This window comes from Corythoichthys intestinalis, chromosome 8 (genome assembly GCF_030265065.1).
Source record: "Corythoichthys intestinalis isolate RoL2023-P3 chromosome 8, ASM3026506v1, whole genome shotgun sequence".
Lineage (NCBI taxonomy): Eukaryota > Metazoa > Chordata > Actinopteri > Syngnathiformes > Syngnathidae > Corythoichthys > Corythoichthys intestinalis.
Genome location: NC_080402.1, coordinates 10,855,555 through 10,876,141, shown reverse-complemented (window position 1 = coordinate 10,876,141; position 20,587 = coordinate 10,855,555). Strand labels below are relative to the sequence as shown.

The 20,587-nt window shown below is 40.4% G+C and overlaps 1 protein-coding gene across 1 annotated transcript in view; it reads left to right on the top strand.

Moving 5' to 3' along the window:
• The window catches only part of LOC130921066 (polyunsaturated fatty acid lipoxygenase ALOX15B-like), a 30,209-nt gene that overhangs the window by 1,065 nt on the left and 8,557 nt on the right, over window positions 1-20,587 (top strand). Inside the window, exons 2-13 of the mRNA XM_057844704.1 lie at window positions 1,130-1,334; window positions 1,411-1,492; window positions 1,583-1,705; window positions 1,823-1,926; window positions 7,728-7,894; window positions 8,028-8,168; window positions 14,725-14,928; window positions 15,003-15,089; window positions 15,165-15,334; window positions 17,331-17,452; window positions 17,527-17,627; window positions 19,929-20,099. Coding sequence (XP_057700687.1) covers window positions 1,130-1,334; window positions 1,411-1,492; window positions 1,583-1,705; window positions 1,823-1,926; window positions 7,728-7,894; window positions 8,028-8,168; window positions 14,725-14,928; window positions 15,003-15,089; window positions 15,165-15,334; window positions 17,331-17,452; window positions 17,527-17,627; window positions 19,929-20,099 — 1,677 coding nt within the window. The remainder of the gene's footprint in view (window positions 1-1,129; window positions 1,335-1,410; window positions 1,493-1,582; window positions 1,706-1,822; window positions 1,927-7,727; window positions 7,895-8,027; window positions 8,169-14,724; window positions 14,929-15,002; window positions 15,090-15,164; window positions 15,335-17,330; window positions 17,453-17,526; window positions 17,628-19,928; window positions 20,100-20,587) is intronic.

Genomic DNA, 20,587 nt, shown 5'->3' with positions numbered 1-20,587 from the left:
TCCCGATATAATTATGTAGATTGTTAGCATCCAGAGCTGTCATGTGCTTTACATACAGTACAAGCCAAAGAGCACACCTTGTGTAATCCATGTCTTGTACATTGTAACGTGTGGTAGCTAGGATACGTGTATAAAAGTACCAAAAAGGGGAGAAGCTTCCACTATGCACATTTATTCACAAAAAATAATATTTCCACCTTGACCACTCTTCACTCGGGAGCTCATTAGTAAGCAAACACGCGTTCCCTGACGAACGCCAACATTGTTGTAAGGTCCACATCAGAGTCTCTGTCGTCACTGTAGCGTGCCGTAGTGCTTTAATTATTTAGTATCATTTGGGGAAAACTCCCACGAAGAATAGTCAACATAAAAGATAGCAATAGTAATCCAAATCCGCGTTTTTTTACTCACTCGAAGATCCAGGAATTAGACCGATCCCATGGCAATGTCGCAGCCGTCAATTCCACAAAATGGACTATCTGAAAAGCCGCTGTGGGACTGACGAATCAAAAAAATGGACAGATCCGAAACCAATTTTGCAGACGTGGTGGGACCGTCGGATCCAGAAAATAGACGGATCCCTTACATGACTGAGGATCCAGGAAAAATGTTTGGGCGCTAGTTGTAACGCGTGGTCGGTAGGGTACGTGCATACAGGGACCAAAAAAGGGGGATAAACTTCCACTTATGCACATTTATTCACTAAAAATAATAATTCCACCTTGACCTCTCACTTCACTCCCCTTGTTTCCATTTGACTGGAAATTGCATCCAAAAGCAGCACATCGTGGCATTTTACTTCGCGAGTTTAGGCAGCAATAAGCAATTGTTTAACATGCTACACATTTGGAAAGATACCAATTACGTCATCACTACGAGCCCGCAAACCATGGCGCCAACTAACGGTCAAAATATGGACTAAATATTATAAAATATTGCCATTGATTTAACGTTTTATGTGTTTCTAACAACATATTTTAGTACAAGAGAACAATTCTGGTTTATTAGAGCCTACATGTATTTAAGTTAGAGGATCACTAACACCTAAGGAATAGCAATCAGAGGATTCTTAAATTCATTATTCTTATGCAGGTGTATGATTTTTCTATCCTGATTGGAATGTTTGTAGGTGTTTACTTTCACTGTTTCCTGCCCAAACTCCCTTGGACAGCTGATACTGATAGAACTAGTGAGAAGACCAAACCTCCTTTTGCCCAATGACGCTTGGTTCCCTGATAAGGTCAAAATCAAATGTCATGAGGGCAAACACTACACCTTTCCTATCTATTGCTGGCTCAATGACAGTGAAACTCGCCGCTTTAGGGAGGGCAAAGGTGAGTTTAGATGTTTAGATGCATGGCTTTGTGTATTGCCTGTTTATAATCCTCATGCGATACGGTTTTCTGCCAGCCTTAAGGATCTTTGATGAAACTAGCCGCGATGGTAAAGATGCGAGGAGCAATGAGCTGGCTCAAAGAAAAGTAGACTATTGGTAAGATTTCACTCTGTACAGCTTTTATATTTCCTTTTTTGCATGGAAAGCATTCTATAAGGCTACGCTAACCTTTAAACCACCCATCAGCTGGGATGTGTACGCCCCAGGATTGCCCCACACCATTAAGGCAGATGGTCCTACATGCTTGCCCCCTGAAGTGCAGTTCTCCTTTACCAAAGAGACTGAGTTTGCTTACACAGTGATCACAAGGTAAGAACAAGTACAACACATGTGCGAGGTTAATCCTTTGTCCTGAACTGAGTCGTACTGTGATGTACATTTCATACGTGGAAGTTTTTGGAAAAAGCTGCTTGTTTTCTTTCCCAGTTTGGCTGAGCTTAAGCTAAAAGGACTGGTCGGTAACCAAGAAAATTGGAAAAATCTGGACCATCTCAAGGATGTGTTCTGGCACAAAGATACCCCGTTGTCAGGTAGCGAAGCCTTACGGTTCTGTCTTCATCCTTTAATATCAGCAAAGCTGTCGTACTGCAATTTTAAAGAATAGTACGGCTGCAGATTCATCATCATTGATTTAAGTAATCGGTTTAATCAATTAATTAGTTCGATCAATCTGAGGTAGGCCTGCACAATATATTGTTTGAACATCGGCATCGCAATTAGTGTTGACCGAAACCATTTTTTGGCCCCGATACCGATACCTGGCTGTGCAGTATCAGCCGATACCCATACCATTCCGATACCACTCAGTTTGAAAAAAAGAAATATATATGTAAAAATATAAATCGTCGTCTCGCCCACCCGGGTGGCCTGGTCTCTCCTTTCAAGCTCGGGTCCTCGACCTACGCAGGATCTTAGCTGTCCCTAGGACTGTGCTCTTCTGAATGGCGACATCGGACATCGGACGTTGCTCCTGGTACAGTGGAGTAAATAAGTATTTAGTCAACCACTAGTTGTGCGAGTTCTCCCACTTGAAAATATTGGAGAGGCCTGTAATTGTCAACATGGGTAAACCTCAACCATGAGAGACAGAATGTGGAAAAAAAAACAGAAAATCACATTTTTTGATTTTTAAAGAATTTATTTGCAAATCATAGTGGAAAATGAGTATTTGGTCAATACCAAAGTTCATCTCAATTAGGGATGTCCCGATCCAGTTTTTGCACTTCCGATCCGATACCGATATTGTTTTGCATTTCCGATCCGATACCGATACTGGCCGATACCGACCTATCTGAGCATGTATTAAAGTTTAGTTATTTATCCTCCTTACTTAGTTGTCAGACTCATGTTGAAAAGGGTTTTAGAACTCTTGATAACAACTAGCCAGCTGAATTAAGTGAGTTTGAATAACACACAATGGTTGGTAACAAGAAACTGACCTGTTTATTCAGTGACAAACACAAAACATTATAAATGACAAACAGAAATGGCATAGTCAGTCAGTAAAACGTGCAAATAATATTGTAAACTGTCAGTGGAAAATCGCACAAACCCCCCAAGCTATTAGATGCTTTTAATGTTTCGTGCATTTGTTACAAAAACTGTATAAAAAGCCTCTCGGGTTTAAATAAACGACTATTTCAGTATCAAGTTTACATTTTAAAACAGTAAATAAAATACTCCAGTCCACATTCTGTATCAACAGCTTTGAACTACATTCAATTAATTAAATTTTGCGAATCAACTGTTTAATGTCATATACGAGACGGAGGACCCAGTTGCGTATCGCAGACACAGGATTTTATTGATGTTGACAGGCAAGGAAAAACTATCAGGTCAAGCGATAATGGCAAGTTGACATGCAGACCTATGTTGAATCGCTGACGACCTGACACTGGATGTTGTCTGCTCGAGGCTTATATAGTGTTCTCAGTTATTATTAATGATATAATAAAGGGCTTTGTGATGCATGAGTGTGAAGCAATATGATGAAACATTAAAGACTGAAACATTACACATGCAAGATGATGAGACATTAATGGCTGAAACATAAATACGTGACAGAACCCCCCTCTCAAGGAACGGCTCCAGAAGTCCCAAGGATTGAGCCCACCGAGGGCTACTAATCAGAGTCCATGGCCTCATCGTCTGTGGGCATTGGTTCAATCTCAGAGTCCATGGCCTCATCCACCGAGGGCATTGGCTCAATCTCCCCTTCGCCAATGGAGGAATCAATGACCGATGGCACAGGTTCGGGTTCAGAGTCAGAGTCAGATGTAGGCATGGGCTGAGAGCAAGTCGCTCTAGGTCGACCCCGCCGGACGGACGGTTGGTCCGGATGGAGGCGGTGGAAGTCTGATATGAGGGTCCGATCTACAATCCGCCCAGCTGGAACCCACATCCTCTCCTCAGGGCCATATCCTTCCCAGTCCACCAGATATTGGAGGCCCCTGGCCCGACGGCGTGACTTTGTAGACAGGACCGCCTTCCACCAGGCGAGGAGGGGGAGGTGGTGGTGCATTGGGGACCAGGGGGCTTTCATGGACTGGCTTTAGTTTGGAGACATGGAAGGTTGGGTGAACCCTCATAGACCTGGGTAGTTTGATTCGGATAGCTGATGGGCTGATGATCTCGATGGGAAACGGACCAACGAACCTGGGTGCCAGTTTACGTGACTCCACTTGGAGTGGCAGATCCCGGGAAGAAAGTCATACCTTCTGGCCCACTTGGCGATTCGTCGTCGGTTGGCTCTGATGGCACAACCAAATCTTGGCAGCGGGATGAAGTGGGCCATCTTGCTGAACCTGTCCACGACCATGAGAATGGTAAATGGTGTTATACTTATATAGCGCTTTTCCTTTCAATGCGCTCAAAGCGCTTTACACTATCTCGCCATCTACCTACTGGTGATGCAGCACCAGGAGCAAGGTGGGGTTCAGTATCTTGCTCAAGGACACTTAGACGAGTTCATCAGGGCGGAGAATCGAACCCACAACCTCTGGTTTTGGGGGACAACTACTCTACCACTGAGCCACCCCATGAGAATGACATTGTCTCCTTCAGAAGGAGGGAGTCCAGTTACAAAGTCCATTGATATATGGGACCAAGGGCGTTTGGGGACTGGCAGGGGTTGGAGCAAGCTGGCTGGCGAACGACTGGTGGTCTTGTTCTGGCTACAGGTGGGGCAGGCCTTCACGAAGTCTTGGACATCTGTTCTCAACGATGGCCACCAGAATCGCTGGGAGAGCAGGTGGATGGTGCGTGTGACCCCAGGGTGGCAAGCCAGGTGGGAGTTGTGGCCCCACTGGATCACCTGGGACCTCAGATTATCAGGAACAAAGAGGCGATCAGTGGGGCAGTTGTTGAAACAGGAGAATGTCATTGTCAGTCGCGTCGATAAAAAGCTAAAGCAATGCTTAGGTCGGCTTGTTTTTTCCGTCTTTTTCAGCCTTTGACACTCAAGCCATCTCTTTAACTGAACATTTTTATGTTCTTCCACATCTTTGCCAGTGAATTTGGCACCAGGCACATCATTTTCGGAGAGAATTGGTAGGTTTAGCTCTGTCAACATCTGCTTGGTACACAATTTCCATTCATTTCCTATTAGGGACGAACGGTGACTTGTCCCTACTTAGCAACAATAGCTAATGTCATGAATATTAATGAGCGGAAGTGACGTGTTGCTTGCGGTACGCCATTGCATTTTTCCATGTGTGAGTAGCTTTAACAGATTAGCACCACGAAATAGTTCGCCAAAAACAAAACACACATTTTCCTTTCAAATTCAATATACAAACTAACTAAAAGCTTACAAAGACGAATGTTAGCCTTGGCTTAGCTGGGAGAGCAACTTTGTCGAGTGTTACAGCCGCAGAGTGAGAAAACAAGCTTGATTCATTTGAATGAAGGGGAAAAAGGGATAGCGTCAAAGATCGCTAATTGAGAAAGATGATCTTGCCCTAAGCACAAATCCACGTTCGCTGTATCAAGGAGAGTTCTCACTCCCAATGTTTTTTTGTTTTGTTTTTTTAGATGAAACCTTTCCACAACAATATTTACATTTTAAATAAGTTATACATTTTTAATTAACTTCTTAACTTATGAATTCTTTATGTTAACACAAAGGCATTACATCATGTAGACTAGAGTTGACACAGTGGCTGAAAATGGCGAAACTTCACTTGAGTTTTTCCACCGTCAAAAAAAAGTCATGCAGTATAAATTTAAAATTTTATTCAGGAGTGTTTTTAATTTTTCATAGAAATTACTTTGTTCTAGCTCTAATCTTGAGCAACGTGATCTGTGGCTGTGGGTATAGTCTATCAATTATATTTATTTTAATTTTATTTAAAATATTTTTATTTTTTTATTGATAATTTTTTAAACAATATATTCATGTTCCAATTTGCAACTATGTTCTGAGAAATAAAAAAGAAATCCTGTTTAATGGAAAAAAGTTATAATTTTTTTTTAACCCATACATCTCAAAATAACACATTTTGGAGTTATAATTGCAATACAGTGATACCGTGAAACCGCGGTATTTTTGCTTATGGTTATCGCACCGTCAAAATCTCATAGCGGCACATGCCTGGTCCCGATCCAATACCGCACAAAGTTTTTTTTTTTTGCTTTGACGCTCACACTGCCGAGAACAGCCTCTCACTTACACAATGAATGAGTTTCCACAGCACCCTTCAGACTGTGTACCAAACTTGCAGATGATGTTGTGCCTTTGACCGTAGAGCTCCCGAAGCGTCTCTAACCAGATCAAAGCAACAAACCTGTCAATCATCATTAACTTTAAGTGCAAAATGCCAGCTGCATTGGTGACTAAGAAAAAGAGTGGTCGCACTGCTTTTCAGGAGGGCGGGTGAGAGACTGTAAGAAAATAAAGCAGCAAAAGATAAATTCATTAAATTAAAATCCGATCCTTTCCACCAAATTCCAATTCTCTGAAAAATGGTGTGTGCCTTATTTCCGGTCATGTGATCAGATCAGGACATCTCTAAACAATAGAATGTGGTCATAGTGAGTCAACCAAAGTCTTCCCAAACCTATGCTTGCAAGATTTATTTTGATGTCAATCGTTTGTGCTTGTTTATGTGTAAAAAGTTTTGTTTGTCCTGCTATCGTTTTTGAGATATTTACCATTCTTTCATTCAATCTGAAGTCAATTTGATTAAAAATGGCTAAAAATGAATTCTATTTTTTATGCTTCGGTTTGCCCTGTAAAAATGTTTGTTTGTGCTGCTACAGTGTTTAATTTAATCGATTTATTACTAGAGATGTCCCGATCACGTCATTTTCAAAGTATCGGAATCGGCAAAAAAATATCGGCCATGCCTTTTTTAATATATATGTATATTAATTAAATTGTTTTCTAATTGTATTTAATGTTACAGACATAGTATGTTATACTCATCCAGAGTCTTTAGTTTAGGCCTAACATAGGGTTATCAAAAATATCCTGATAACGGCGGCAATTAATTTATTATAAAATGTGTCAGGTTCAAATATTTACCGCTATTAATAAATGCGCTGCACGATCCGCTCACTCATTGACGCGCTCAATCTGCAATGACGCCGTTTTACCTATATAGAGATAAAAGGCAGCATTAAATGAGTTGAATGAATTTTGGCAGCCATTGGAGCCTTTCTTCAATTGGCTAATACCTTGCAATCCCTCTCCCAATGACTAGAAATATCATGGGAAGCAATGTGGGGAAGCAAGGTGGCAATTGATCTTTGTTTTAACACCTTAAGTTATTTACCAAAGCAGAGAAGATATATCCATTGGTAGCACGACGCACAGTCATGGTTTTACTTCCCATCATGGTTCCACTTCCCATCATGCACTGGGGCATGGCTGCAGTATCATTTACTGAAAGCTCAACAAATACACTAGATGGCAATATTTAGTCACAAAGGTCACAAGTCTTTCTATCCGTGGATCCCTCTCACTGAAAGAATGTTAATAATGTAAATGCCATCTTGAGGATTTATTGTCATGATAAACAAATACAGTACTGATGTACTATATGTTGAATGTACAGTGGGGAGAACAAGTATTTAATACATTGCCAATGGATTCCATTGGCAGTGTATCAAATACTTGTTCTCGAGAAAAATGATCAGAAATGATTGGAATTGAATTGGGAGCAAAAAAAAAAGGATCAGGAAATATCGGGATCGGCAGATACTAAAACGATCGGGATCGGATCAGGAGCAAAAAAAACATGATCGGAACAACCCTAAAAAATAGTATTATTATTACTAACAATTGTGTGTTTGACTGAAAACGCGTGCAGTAAACTTTCTCTTTTGTCAGTTTATGCCAGTAAGCACTGGGAAGAGGATTGGTTTTTCGCATACCAGTTTCTAAACGGCATACATCCCACTTTGATTCGACGTTGCTCTAATCTGCCCGAGAACTTTCCTGTGACTGACGGCATGGTCTCCATGCCCAAGGGCACAAACTTGATTGAAGAGTTGAAGGTAACAGTTTGTTTCACATTCTCATCAGGTTCATACATATTCGCCCATTTTGTCAACGGTACAACAGTTGAGTGGAGCATCGCCAGAACATACAATATCTACAATGCATCTGTGTTTGTTTGCCCTCAAACAGAAAGGCAACATATACCTGTGTGACTACAAAAACCTGGATGGAATGCCAGCCAACATCATAAAAGGGATTCAGCAGTACTTTGTGGCTCCTCTTGTCTTGCTTCATCAAACACCCAACAGGCTGATGCCTATTGCCATTCAGGTGATATATTAGTTTAATCTATTACAGGTCTGAATCTCTTAAACCAGGGGTCCCCAAACTTTTTCCTGTGAGGGCCATATAACTTTTCCCTTCTCTGATGAGGGTCAGTTTGTAACAGAAAAAGTGTGACGATTGGAGGAGTGCCTAAATGTATTGTTTTTCAGAAAGCCACAATCAAATAACCCTTTCTGGATTCTTCACGGAACAAAAGTAAATAAAATAGAAATAATAATAATAATAATATAATATCATATCATATAATATAATTCGGGCTGTCAAAATTGTCGCGTTAACGGGTGGTAATTAATTTTTTAAATGAATCAAGTTAAAATATTTGATGCATTTAACGCACATGCCCTGCTCAAACAGATTAAGATGACAGCACAGTGTCATGTCCATTTGTTACTTGCATTTTTTGGTGTTTTGTCGCCCTCTGCTGGCGCTTGGGTGCGACTGATTTTATGGGTTTCAGCACCATGAGCATTGTGTAATTATTGACATTAACCATGGCGAGCTACTAGTTTATTTTTTTGTTTGAAAATTTTACAAATTTTATTAAAACGAAAACATTAAGAGGGGTTTTAATATAAAATTTCTATAACTTGTACTAACATTTATCTTTTAAGAACTACAAGTCTTTCTATCTATGGATCGCTTTAACAGAATGTTAATAATGTTAATGCCATCTTGTTGATTTATTGTTATAATGAACTAGGGGTGCACGATATCCATTTTTTGAAACCGATACCGATATCGATAACTTCCTGCTCCTCAAAGCCGATACCGATATTGGTAACCGATAATAAATATATCATTTTTTAAATGTACAACCTGAGTTTTTGAACACCTGGAGGTTTAAAAAAAACTAATGGTGGATTCAATATAGATTTGCCTTTGATCCCACCAGATTTTTCATAATGACATGAACAAAAGAGTGCGTTTCACTTCTGCACTGCCCGACAGCCAGCTAAGAATGAATGCACTTCCATAAACCACAAGGCTTGGTTTTTTCTTGCTTTTATGGGAAGACACTCATCTTAATATTGTGAAAGTACAACAGAAAAATACACATATTCAATACTCAATATACAACAAACTGCGCACTACACTTATATACACAACTATTATATGTATAGCATAGCACACTAGCTTGAGCTACTAAAGCCTTGGCTGGCTTCTATAACACAACAACTTATGAATTCTGTACATATGACCCTTCACCACAGAAGTAAACATATATTGAACATCCATATGTTATAGTAAACATAAAATACTTACATATATTTCCAACGTGGAAACGTAACAGAAAGCATTCACGATTGTCAATGCTACCACTAAACACCGCAATGTTTAAGTGAATAAGCTTGTAATGTGAACCAAACTGTAACAAAAAATAGATGCAGCGAATTATTCTGACCAGCAGGTGGGAGCAATGCACCGCAAATGGTCAACTGATTTCCCATACTAGTGTGTAAATTGTAAAGCCAGCACAGGACATATTATCGGTCCTATTAATAATGAAATTGGATTTATCGGGATGACGTCATAATCCCGCTCATCGGACCGATAATTATTGAACCAATAATTATCGTGCACCAGTATAATAAACAAATACAGTACTTTTGTACAGTGTGTTGAATGTATCTTTCCATTCCAACAATAATTTACAGAAAAATATGGCATATTTTATAGATGGTTTGAATTGCGACAAATTACGATTAATTAATTTTTAAGCAGTGATTAACTCCATTAAACATTTTAATCGTTTGACAGCCTATAATATAATATAATATAATATAATATAATATAATATAATATAAACATTATTAATTAAATAGATAATAACCAAATAACCCTCTCTGGGTTCTTCACAGAAAAAAGCCAGGAAATAAATAACAGTGTTGGAAACAAAACAAAAAAATCGTTCAGGGGGCTGGACCAGATGTTGAGGCGGGCCGTAGTTTGGGGACCACCGTCTTAAACTATCAATGCCGTGTATCCCTGAGGTTGTGGGCGAGGTGAAGAGATTCTGTATTATCAACTTAAGTTACGTGAGCTCATCTCGAGTTAGAGGTTTGGCTCTTGAATTCCTTTAGAGCAGGTGGCTTTTGTCTGGCCCTGCAGTTGCCTTTGGCTAAAGGGCAATTGCTGGTATCTCCTGTATGTTCTAACTGTCGTCCGTGCCCAAGTTGAAAAAAGCTGGAAAGTATTTCTTCTTAGGGCTCCCGATGACCCTAAATTAGCGGTATGTATTATATTCGGGACAAAATATAATTTGACGATACATCGCAATACAATAGACTGGATATACGTATACGGTGGGGCAAATACGTATGTATTTAGTCAACCACTAATTGTGCAAGTTCTCCCACTTGAAAATATTAGCGAGGCCTGTAATTGTCAGCACGGGTAAACCTCAACCATGAAAGACACAATGTGGAAAAAAAAAACAGAAAATCACATTGTTTGATTTTTAAAGAATATATTTGCAAATCATGGTGGAAAATAAGTATATGGGCAATACCAAAAGTTCATTTCAATACTTTGTTATGTACCCTTTGTTGGCAATAACGAAGGCCAAACGTTTTCTGTAACTCTTCACGAGCTATTCACACACTGTTGCTGGTATTTTGGCCCATTCCTCCATGCAGATCTGCTCTAAAGCAGTGATGTTTTGGGGCTGTCGTTGGGCAACACTGACTTTCAACTCCCTCCTCACCCCATGGCGTCAAAATGATAACAAGAATGGTGAGCAAAAATCCCAGAACCACACGGGGGGACTTAGTGAATGTCCTACAGAGAGCTGGAACCACAGTAACAAAGGCTACTATCAGTAACACAATGCGCCGCCAGGGACTCAAATCCTGCGCTCCCAGACGTGTCCCCCTGCTGAAGAAAGTCCACGTCCAGGCCATAACACATTCTCCCAGTCATCTTCTGGATCATCCAAATGCTATCTAGCGAACCGCAGAATTTGAGTCCCTGGCAGCGCATTGTTTTACTGATAGTAGCCTTTGTTACTGGGGTCCCAGATCTCTGTAGGTCATTCACTAGGTCCCGGTTCTGGGATTTTTGCTCACTATTCTTGTTATCATTTTGACGCCACGGGGTGAGGGGGAAGTTGAAAGTCCATGTTGCCCAACGACAGCCCCAAAACATCACTGCTCTAGAGGAGATTTGCATGGAGGAATGGGCCAAAATACGAGCAACGGTGCGTGAAAAGCTTGTGAAGAGTTTTATAAAACATTTGGCCTCCGTTATTGCCAACAAAGGGTAAATAACAAAGTATTGAGATGAACTGTTGGTATAGACTAAATACTTATTTTCCACCATGATTTGCAAATAAATTCTTTAAAAATCAAACAATGTGATTTTCTGTTTTTTTTTTCCACATTCTGTCTCTCATGGTTGAGGTTTACCCATGTTGACAATTACAGGCCTCTCTAATATTTTCAAGTGGGAGAACTTGCACAATTCGTGGTTGACTAAATACTTATTTGCCCCACTGTATGTGTATATGGCCAGTGTTGTCACAGATTACTTAAAAAAGTAATTTAATTACTGATTACTGATTACACCGCAAAAACGTAATCTAGTTACTTCACCGATTACTTTATTATCAAAGTAATTAAGTTACTTTAAAAGTAACTTGTCAGTTACTTTTTACCAATTTTTCTCCTTTTGCTGCCTCAATATAAAAATGACAACAACAAAAATGTCATCGCATGTAATTGAATTTTTCACATAAGGCTTAATCTTTGAGTTAGCGGGGATTTAATTAGTCGATGGAGTTGATTTCAACCACCATTGACTCGTGCTAGCTTAGCCATCCCGGAGCCCTGAAACTAACAACTAACTGACAAACTGCACGGAATTTGTTCAAATCAACTCCAACGACGAAATAAACCCCCGCTAACTCCAAGATAAAGCCTAATGTCAAAAATTCTGAACTTCCCCTTTAAAATAAAGACCTACCTGTTCAAATATTGTCTATAAAAGTTGTAAAGCAATAAAACAAACAACAAAAATTAATGAAATGAACAAGAATCCTACAACGTATTTCATAATGGGTCAAAATCATTTTTCGAGCAGATCATGTGACTAGCACCTAAGACACTAGCTTTTGCTTTGCGAAGCCAAAACTACACCTGTGGAGGCAAGATGGATATTTAGAATTTCTGTAAACCTAAGCTTTCAAACGTAACCAACAACAACTGAGCTTGAACAGTTTTATATATATGTATATATTAGGGTGACCAAACGTCCTCTTTTGCCCGGACAAGTCCTACTTTCACGCAGTATCCTCGTTGTCCGGGCGGGTTTTATAAAGTCATAAAAATGTCCGGATTTTATGATTTTTTTTTTTTTTTTTACGGGACCAACTTGAAGAGAATTCCTCCGGCCGCTAGGGGACAGCGCTTGTCTGCGTTGACGTTGTTCCTACTAGTAGGGGCGGGAGAAGGAGTAGATCTTCTTCTTCTTTTTTGTTGGCAGTTCACCCTTTGTTTCATGGGGAATTACCACCATCTACTGACGGTTTGGCGAGAGCTCAGACTACAATAAGGAGTTCAATTAGAAGTTCTAAAAGACCTTTCTGTAAGTTTCTCCTGTTAATGTCGATCACGTGTCTTCTGTTGTACATAGTGTTATATGTGTACACAGAGTTGCAGTATATTGTATGAGTCTTGTAATTGTTCTGCGTTAGTTAGTGGTTGAATGCTAGTATAGCTAAATAGCTGTGTTGCTTATGAGTTGTTTTTTTTACGATAAATACGTATATAATGGCAACTGTTGACTTCTGTCGGAGATTTGTACTGGTGTAATCTGTAAAATCCCGTTTGTTGTCGCATTTTTGCGCTGCCGATGGTAGTAGACTTTTATAGCAAAGTCTGATTCTGCCTCGGTTCCCGTATTCGCTAATAGGGTAGCAATCAGTGACCTCAGCTGCGCTAGGCATTATGGGCAATGTAGTTTTGAATTTGAACTGCTGCGTTTGGAAACATGCTGGTTGAATCGCTTGTCAGTTTATTTCAGTTATTGTTTGCGTACAATTTAGAACATTGTATGAGAATTAAAAATTGAGTGGGAATAACATTTTGTCAACGACAATTGTCGTGATCGTAATTTTAAAAAATGTTGAGTTGGCACATAGCCAACTGTGTGTGTGTGTGAATTAACAGCACTACATTTCCATGAGTCTGCATTATATATATTTTTTTAATAATTATTCTTTTTTTTTTTTTATTCTTTTTTTTTTTAGGAAGAATAAAGCCTGATGAGTAAAAAAAAAAAAGTGGGAGATATACGCATCTTTGAGTGATCGAGTAAAATTCAAGTATCTCGAGGCCGGGGCGAGTGTCCTTTTTTTTGGAAATCAAAATATGGTCACCCTAGTATATATACAGTCTTGGCCAAAAGTTTGGCGACACCTCGAAGGTGGATACTTTGAAGAATGTACAATATAAAACCTGTTTTCAGTTATTTCACTTTTCTTTTGCCATTCCACATGTTCGTTTATAGTTTTGATGTATTCAGAGAGGATTTACAATAGTAGGGAAAATAGATCAAACGTAAAAATGTTTAGGTGTGTCCAAACTTTTGACTTTTGTTTGTCATCAACATGCTTTGCCCCCAGCCCCACAAAAGTAAAACTCTGCCTATGGTTACAAACACGGACAATAAAATGTGCATAAAGGCTGGTTACAAACTTTGTTTCGAGTTTTGTCGCGTTGTCCTGTAATTCCGCGTTGTGCTGTAATTCCAAGTGATTCCTTGTTGAATTTAATGTAGAGTTTTTAGCGGCCGACAGTCTTTTTCAGCCAGCGCCAAGTTTGCAACGCATGGAGATATTTTTGTCATCTTTACTGGACAGAAATGTGAAGTAATGGCTGTATTTCGAGTGAGCAAAGGCATCCATTTGCGGTATATATCCTGCTTTTCACTGTTAGCCTCGCTGCCTCGTCAGAATGCTATGTTGTTGACCGCCGTGGCAGACAGCCTCAAACAGCATCGTAACACGTTTTTTTTTTCCCCCGATGAGACATGCTCTTCATACATGACAACAGTATTCTTCATTCTACATACATTATGAGGCAAAAACAAAATAGTAACGCACAAGGCACTAGGGAAACTAACTTTAATCAGATTACTGGCTTGGAAAAAAGAACGCGTTAGATTACTCGTTACTGAAGAAAGTAATCAGATTACAGTAACGCGTTACTTACTGACAACACTGTGTATGGCGAGCAAACAGCTGGCGAGGAGGTACGCAGCACAATTGCTGTCAAATGCGACCTCCTCTCTCCGTTGACAGTGGCTGATTTTTGAAGTTTGGCGGCGTCATGGACTTGACATGGATTTGAATTTGAAAAAAGCCTGAGGACCCTCTATGTCTGAGGCAAAGTGGAGATGTTTACTATCAGGCTCTATCATAGGGAAAGATGAAGCATGTGACCTACAGTAAAGGTCAATGTAGCATCTGCAGTTTAAAAAAAAAACAAAAAAACATGTCAAATGTCCATTTTTGATCTGGTTACATTTTCTCCCCCTCCTACAGCTGAAGCAAAATCCAGCTAAAGACAACCCCATATTCGTCCCAACGGACTCCAAACATGACTGGCAGTTGGCTAAGACTTATGTGAGAAGTGCCGATTTCCAGGAACACCAACTCAATTCACATTTTCTGCGCACTCATCTACTGGCCGAAGTTTTTGCTGTGTCACTGCTACGCAATCTGCCCATGGTGCATCCCCTGTACAAGGTAACTAGTCTTTTTATTTGTCAAAATCTGTAGTCCCAAGATTTAGTTTTACCGTCCTTCCTTCATCCCTTAAGCTCCTCGTACCCCACACACGCTATACTCTGCAGATAAATGTATTAGCTAGAGACCGGCTAATAGGACCCAGTGGAGTCTTCACGCTGGTAAAAAATCAACTATTTCTGTCAACATGACATTCAAGTACCTTTGTTTCAATCATGTGGCTTACTGTTCTTTAGTTTGCAGCCTCTGGTGGAAAAGCGTTGAGAGAAATCTTGGCACAATCACTGTCCGCCGTCACCTACAGGTCTCTTTGCATCCCTGACGACATAGATGATCGCAAAATGAAGGACGTGCCAAACTTCTATTACAGGGATGATGGACTCAAACTGTGGCACATCATGTTCAAGTAAGATAAACTCCAACCCAATGAGAAGTATTGGGCAAAAACTATGTGTGACGATTAGAGATGTCCCGATCGATCGGGATGCCGATCCAATCACGTCATTTTCAAAGTGTCGGAATCAGCAAAAAAATATCGGCCATGCCTTTTTTAAATATATACAGTATATATATATATATTTTTTAATTAAATCGTTTTCTAATTGTATTTGTTACAGACATAATATGTTACACAAATTTATCCCGATAACGGCGGTAATTAATTTTTTTAAAAAATGTATCACGTTAAAATATTTAACGCAATTAATGCATGGGTTGCACGACCCACTCACGCATTGTCGGGCTCAATCTGTAATGGCGCCGTTTTACCTATATAGAGAGATAAAAGGCAGCGTGAAATGAGTAGAGTGAATTTTGGCAGCCTTTGAAGCCTTTTTTAATGGGCTAAAGCCTTACAATCCCTCTTCCTACGATTAGAAATATCATGGGAAGCAATGTGGGGAAGCAAGGTAGCAATTGATCTTTTTCTTAACACCCTAAGTTATTTCCCAACGCAGAGAAGATATAGCAATTGGTAGCACTACGCACAGTCATGGTTCCACGTCCCATCATGCATTTGGGCATGGCTCCAGTATCATTTACTGAAAGCTCAACAAACACACTAGATGGCAATATTTAGTCACAATATACAAAGTCACAAGTCTTTCTATCCGTGGATCCCTCTCACAGAAAGAATGTTAATAATGTAAATGCCATCTTGAGGATTTATTGTCATAAAAAAACGAATACAGTACTTATGTACTGTATGTTGAATGTATATACAGTGCTGCTCAAAAGTTTGTGAACCCCCTCAACATTTTGGAATTTTCTATTATTTCAACCTGATTTCCTAATCAATCAATTCAGTAGTTTTTTTTTGTTTTTTTAACAGTTGTGTTGTCGAGACTAAATTAAAAAGAGTTTTCATCAACTGATGTAGGTGCAAAATTGAACTGTTTGGTCACAACCAAAACCGCCATGTCTGGCGAAAAGTCAACACTGCATACCACCAAAAGAACCTTCTCCCAACAGTGAAGCATGGAGGTGGGAATGTCAAGATCTGGGCTTGCTTTTCATCCTCAGGACCTGGACAACTCCACATAGTCCAGGGAATCATGAATTCTGAGGAATATTGTCAAATCCTAGAACATAACCTGACGCCATCTGTTTTGAAGTTAAAGCTTGGCAGAAGGTGGATCATGCAACATGATAATGATCCAAAGCATTCCAGCAATACAACCAAGGAATGGCTGAAAAAGAAGAAGATTCGTGTTCTGGACTGGCCCAGTCAAAGTCCTGACCTAAATCCCATTGAAATGCTGTGGCGGGACCTGAAGCGAGCAGTTCATGCCAGACGCCCATCAAACCTCTCTCAACTGACTGCGTTCTGCAAGGAAGAATGGGCAAAAATCCCCCAAAGTAGATGTGAGAGGCTGATTAGTCACTACAGAAACCGTTTGGTTGAGGTAATCTCTGCAAAAGGAGGCGCAATATCCTATTAACTGAAGGGGTTCACATACTTTTGCACACATGATATCTGAGTTTTTCTTAAATCAACCACTTTTGTTAAATAAAGAATGACAATATAACTATTTCTTTTGTTTCAGTCCATTATTTGGAATGTCAGTATTGTGGATTTGGGTATAACTTAACATTTAATAAGGTTATTTTAGTTTTTTTTTACAAAAAATCTGACCATTGCTGTGGGGTTCACAAACTTTCGAGCAGCACTGTATTCGTCTGAGTTTTATTCATTTTTTTCTTAATGCATTGACAAAATGTATATGATCGGGAAAAATGATCAGAAATGATTGGAATTGAATCGGGAGCAAAAAAAGGCAATCTGATCGGGAAATATCGGGATCGGCAGATACTCAAACTAAAATGATTGGGATCGGATCGGGAGCTAAAAAAAAAACATGATCGGAACAACCCTAGTGACGATACATTGTTTCTCTCACAAGATTTGTGCAGGACATTATACAGTACTACTACAAAAGTGACAAAGAGGTCAAGCAAGACTCAGAGCTGCAGATGTGGGTAAAGGACATTTTCGAACACGGATTCCTTTCTAAACCACAATCAGGTGATCTTTACAGTTTCACACGCTATGCGAGTGTGCATTTTACTGACCAGCTCAAACATGACTTTTTCTCACAGGAATCCCTCAGAGTTTCACCACTGTGCCACAGCTGATCAAGTTTGTCACCATGGTGATGTTCACTTGCTCATGCCAGCATGCAGCTGTAAACACCGGACAGGTGAATCCCTGTGACAAAGACCAGTGTTCTTTTACAGTGGGGCAAATAAGTATTTAGTCAACCACTAATTTTGCAAGTTCTCCCACTTAAAAATATTAGAAGGCCTGTAACTGTCAACATGGGTAAACTTCAACCATGAGAGACAGAATGTGAAAAAAAAAAAAAAACAGAAAATCACACTTTGATTTTTAAAGATCGGCGACCCTCGTGAGGAGAAGCGGCATGGAAAATGAATGAATGATTTTTAAAGAATTGATTTGCAAATCAAGGTGGAAAATAAGTATTTGGTCAATACCAAACGTTCATCTCAATACTTTGTTATGTACCCTTTGTTGGCAATAACGGAGGCCAAACATTTTCTGTAACTCTTCACAAGCTTTTCACACCCCGTTGCTGGTATTTTGGCCCATTCCTCCATGCAGATCTCCTCTAGAGCAGTGATGTTTTGGGGCTGTCGTTGGGCAACACGGACTTTCAACTCCCTCCACAGATTTTCTATGGGGTTGAGATCTGGGGACTGGCTAGGCCACTCCAGGACCTTCTTACAAAGCCACTCCTTTGTTGCCCTGGCTGTGTGTTTGGGATCATTGTCATGCTGAAAGACCCAGCCACGTCTCATCTTTAATGCCCTTGCTGATGGAAGGAGGTTCTCACTCAAAATCTCTCGATACATGGCCCCATTCATTCTTTCCTTTACACAGATCGGTCGTCCCGGTCCCTTTACAGAAAAACGGCCCCAAAGCATGATGTTTCCACCCCATGCGTCACAGTGGGTATGGTGTTCTTCTGATGCAATTCAGTATTCTTTATCCTCCAAACACGAAAACCTGTGTTTCTACCAAAAAGTTCTATTTTGGTTTCATCTGACTATAACACATTCTCCAAGTCCTCTTCTGGATCATACAAATGCTCTCTAGCGAACCGCAGACGGGCCTGGACGTGTACTTTCTTCAGTACGGGGAAACGTCTGGCAGTGGAGGATTTGTGTTACTGATAGTAGCCTTTGTTACTGTGATCCCAGCTCTCTAGGTCATTCACGAGGTCCCCCCGTGTGGTTCTGGGATTTTTGCTCACCGCTCTTGTTAACATTTTGACGCCACGGGGTGAGATTTTTCATGGAGCTGTTGCTGGTATTTCGGCCCATTCCTCCATGCAGATCTCCTATAGAGCAGTGATGTTTTGGAGCTGTCGTTGGGCAACACGGACTTTCAACTCCCTCCACAGATTTTCTATGGGGCTGAGATCTGGAGATTTGCTAGGCCACTCCAGGACCTTGAAATGCTTCTTACGAAGCCACTCCTTTGTTGCCCTGGCTGTGTGTTTGGGATCATTGTCATGTTGAAAGACCCAGCCACGTCTCATCTTCAATGCCCTTGCTGATGGAAGGAGAGATTCTCACTCAAAATCTTTCGATACATGGCCCAATCATTCTTTCCTTTACAGAGATCTGTCGTCCTGGTCCCTATGCAGAAAAACAGCTCCAAAGCATGATGTTTCCACCCCATGCGTCACAGTGGGTATGGTGCAATTGAGTATTCTTTCTCCTCCAAACATGAGAACCTGTGTTTCGACCAAAAAGTTCTATTTCGGTTTCATCTGACCATAACACATTCTCCCAGTCCTCTTCTAGATCATCCAAATACTCTCTAGCTAACCGCCTACGGGCCTGGACGTGCACTGGCTTCAGCAGGGGGACACGTCTGGCCGTGTAGGATTTGAGTTCCTGGCGGCGAATTGTGTTACTGATAGTAGCCTTTGTTACTGTGGTCCAAGCTCTCTGTAGGTCATTCACTAGGTCCCCCCGTGTGGTTCTGGGATTTTTGCTCACCGTTCTTGTTATCATTTTGACGCCACGGGGTGAGATCTTGCATGGAGTCCCAGATCGAGGGAGATTATCAGTGGTCTTGTATGTCTTCCATTTTCTAATAATTGCTCCCACAGTTCATTTCTTTACACCAAGCGAAGAGTGAAGAGTTACGGAAAACGTTTGGCCTCCGTTATTGCCAACAAAGGGTACATAACAAAGTATTGAGATGAACTTTTGGTATTGACCAAATACTTATTTTCCACCATGATTGGCAAATAAATTTAAAATCAAACAATCTGATTTTCCGTTTTTTTCCCCACATTGTGTCTCTCATGGTTGAGGTTTACCCATGTTGACAATTAGCCTCTCTAATCTTTTCAAGTAGGAGGACTTGCACAATTGGTGGTTGACTAAATACTTATTTGCCCCACTGTATATTCCTTCAAGTATAAAGAGAAGTGAACAATGCTTTTTTTTTTGCAAAAACTTTGCAGTTCGACTACTGTGGCTGGATGCCAAACAGCCCATCCACTTTGAAGTGTCCTCCTCCGACCAAAAAGGGGACAACAAGCGAGGCCACAATGTTCCAGACATTGCCACCTATCGGTGTGACAGCTCAGGGAATGGCCGCAGTCTGGCTGCTCAGCAAGCAGTCCTCAGACTTTGTAAGTAAAACAAACTTGATATGACATATTTGTGGAGGAAGGCAAATACCGTACTGTCATTATTTTTGGTGACCCATTCTCTTACTTCTTGCATTGCGAGAAGTAAAGGTTTAAAGTGTATGTCAACACCTGGGGAAATGCTAATATTCCATCATTTATCCATAAACGAATTCCTTTTGGATTCATATCATGTCACTTCGTGTAATTACACACATCGCAACACCAAGAAAATGAGAGAAATTTGGGTCAATTTCAAGCTAAAAAGACCCGCCCCCGAGATTCCTGAAATCTGGCAGATTGTGTGCCATCAAAACAAGGAAACAACCGGCTCAGTGCTTTAGTACTGAATGGCGGCGATGATGGTGGACCATTACGTTTCTAGTTGCAGCGACGAAACCGACGTAACGAACATTCTTCTAATGGTGAAGAGGAGAGTTATGAACCTTTCTTTGGTGTTTTGGGTTATCAATTTGAGCCCAAACGAAAGC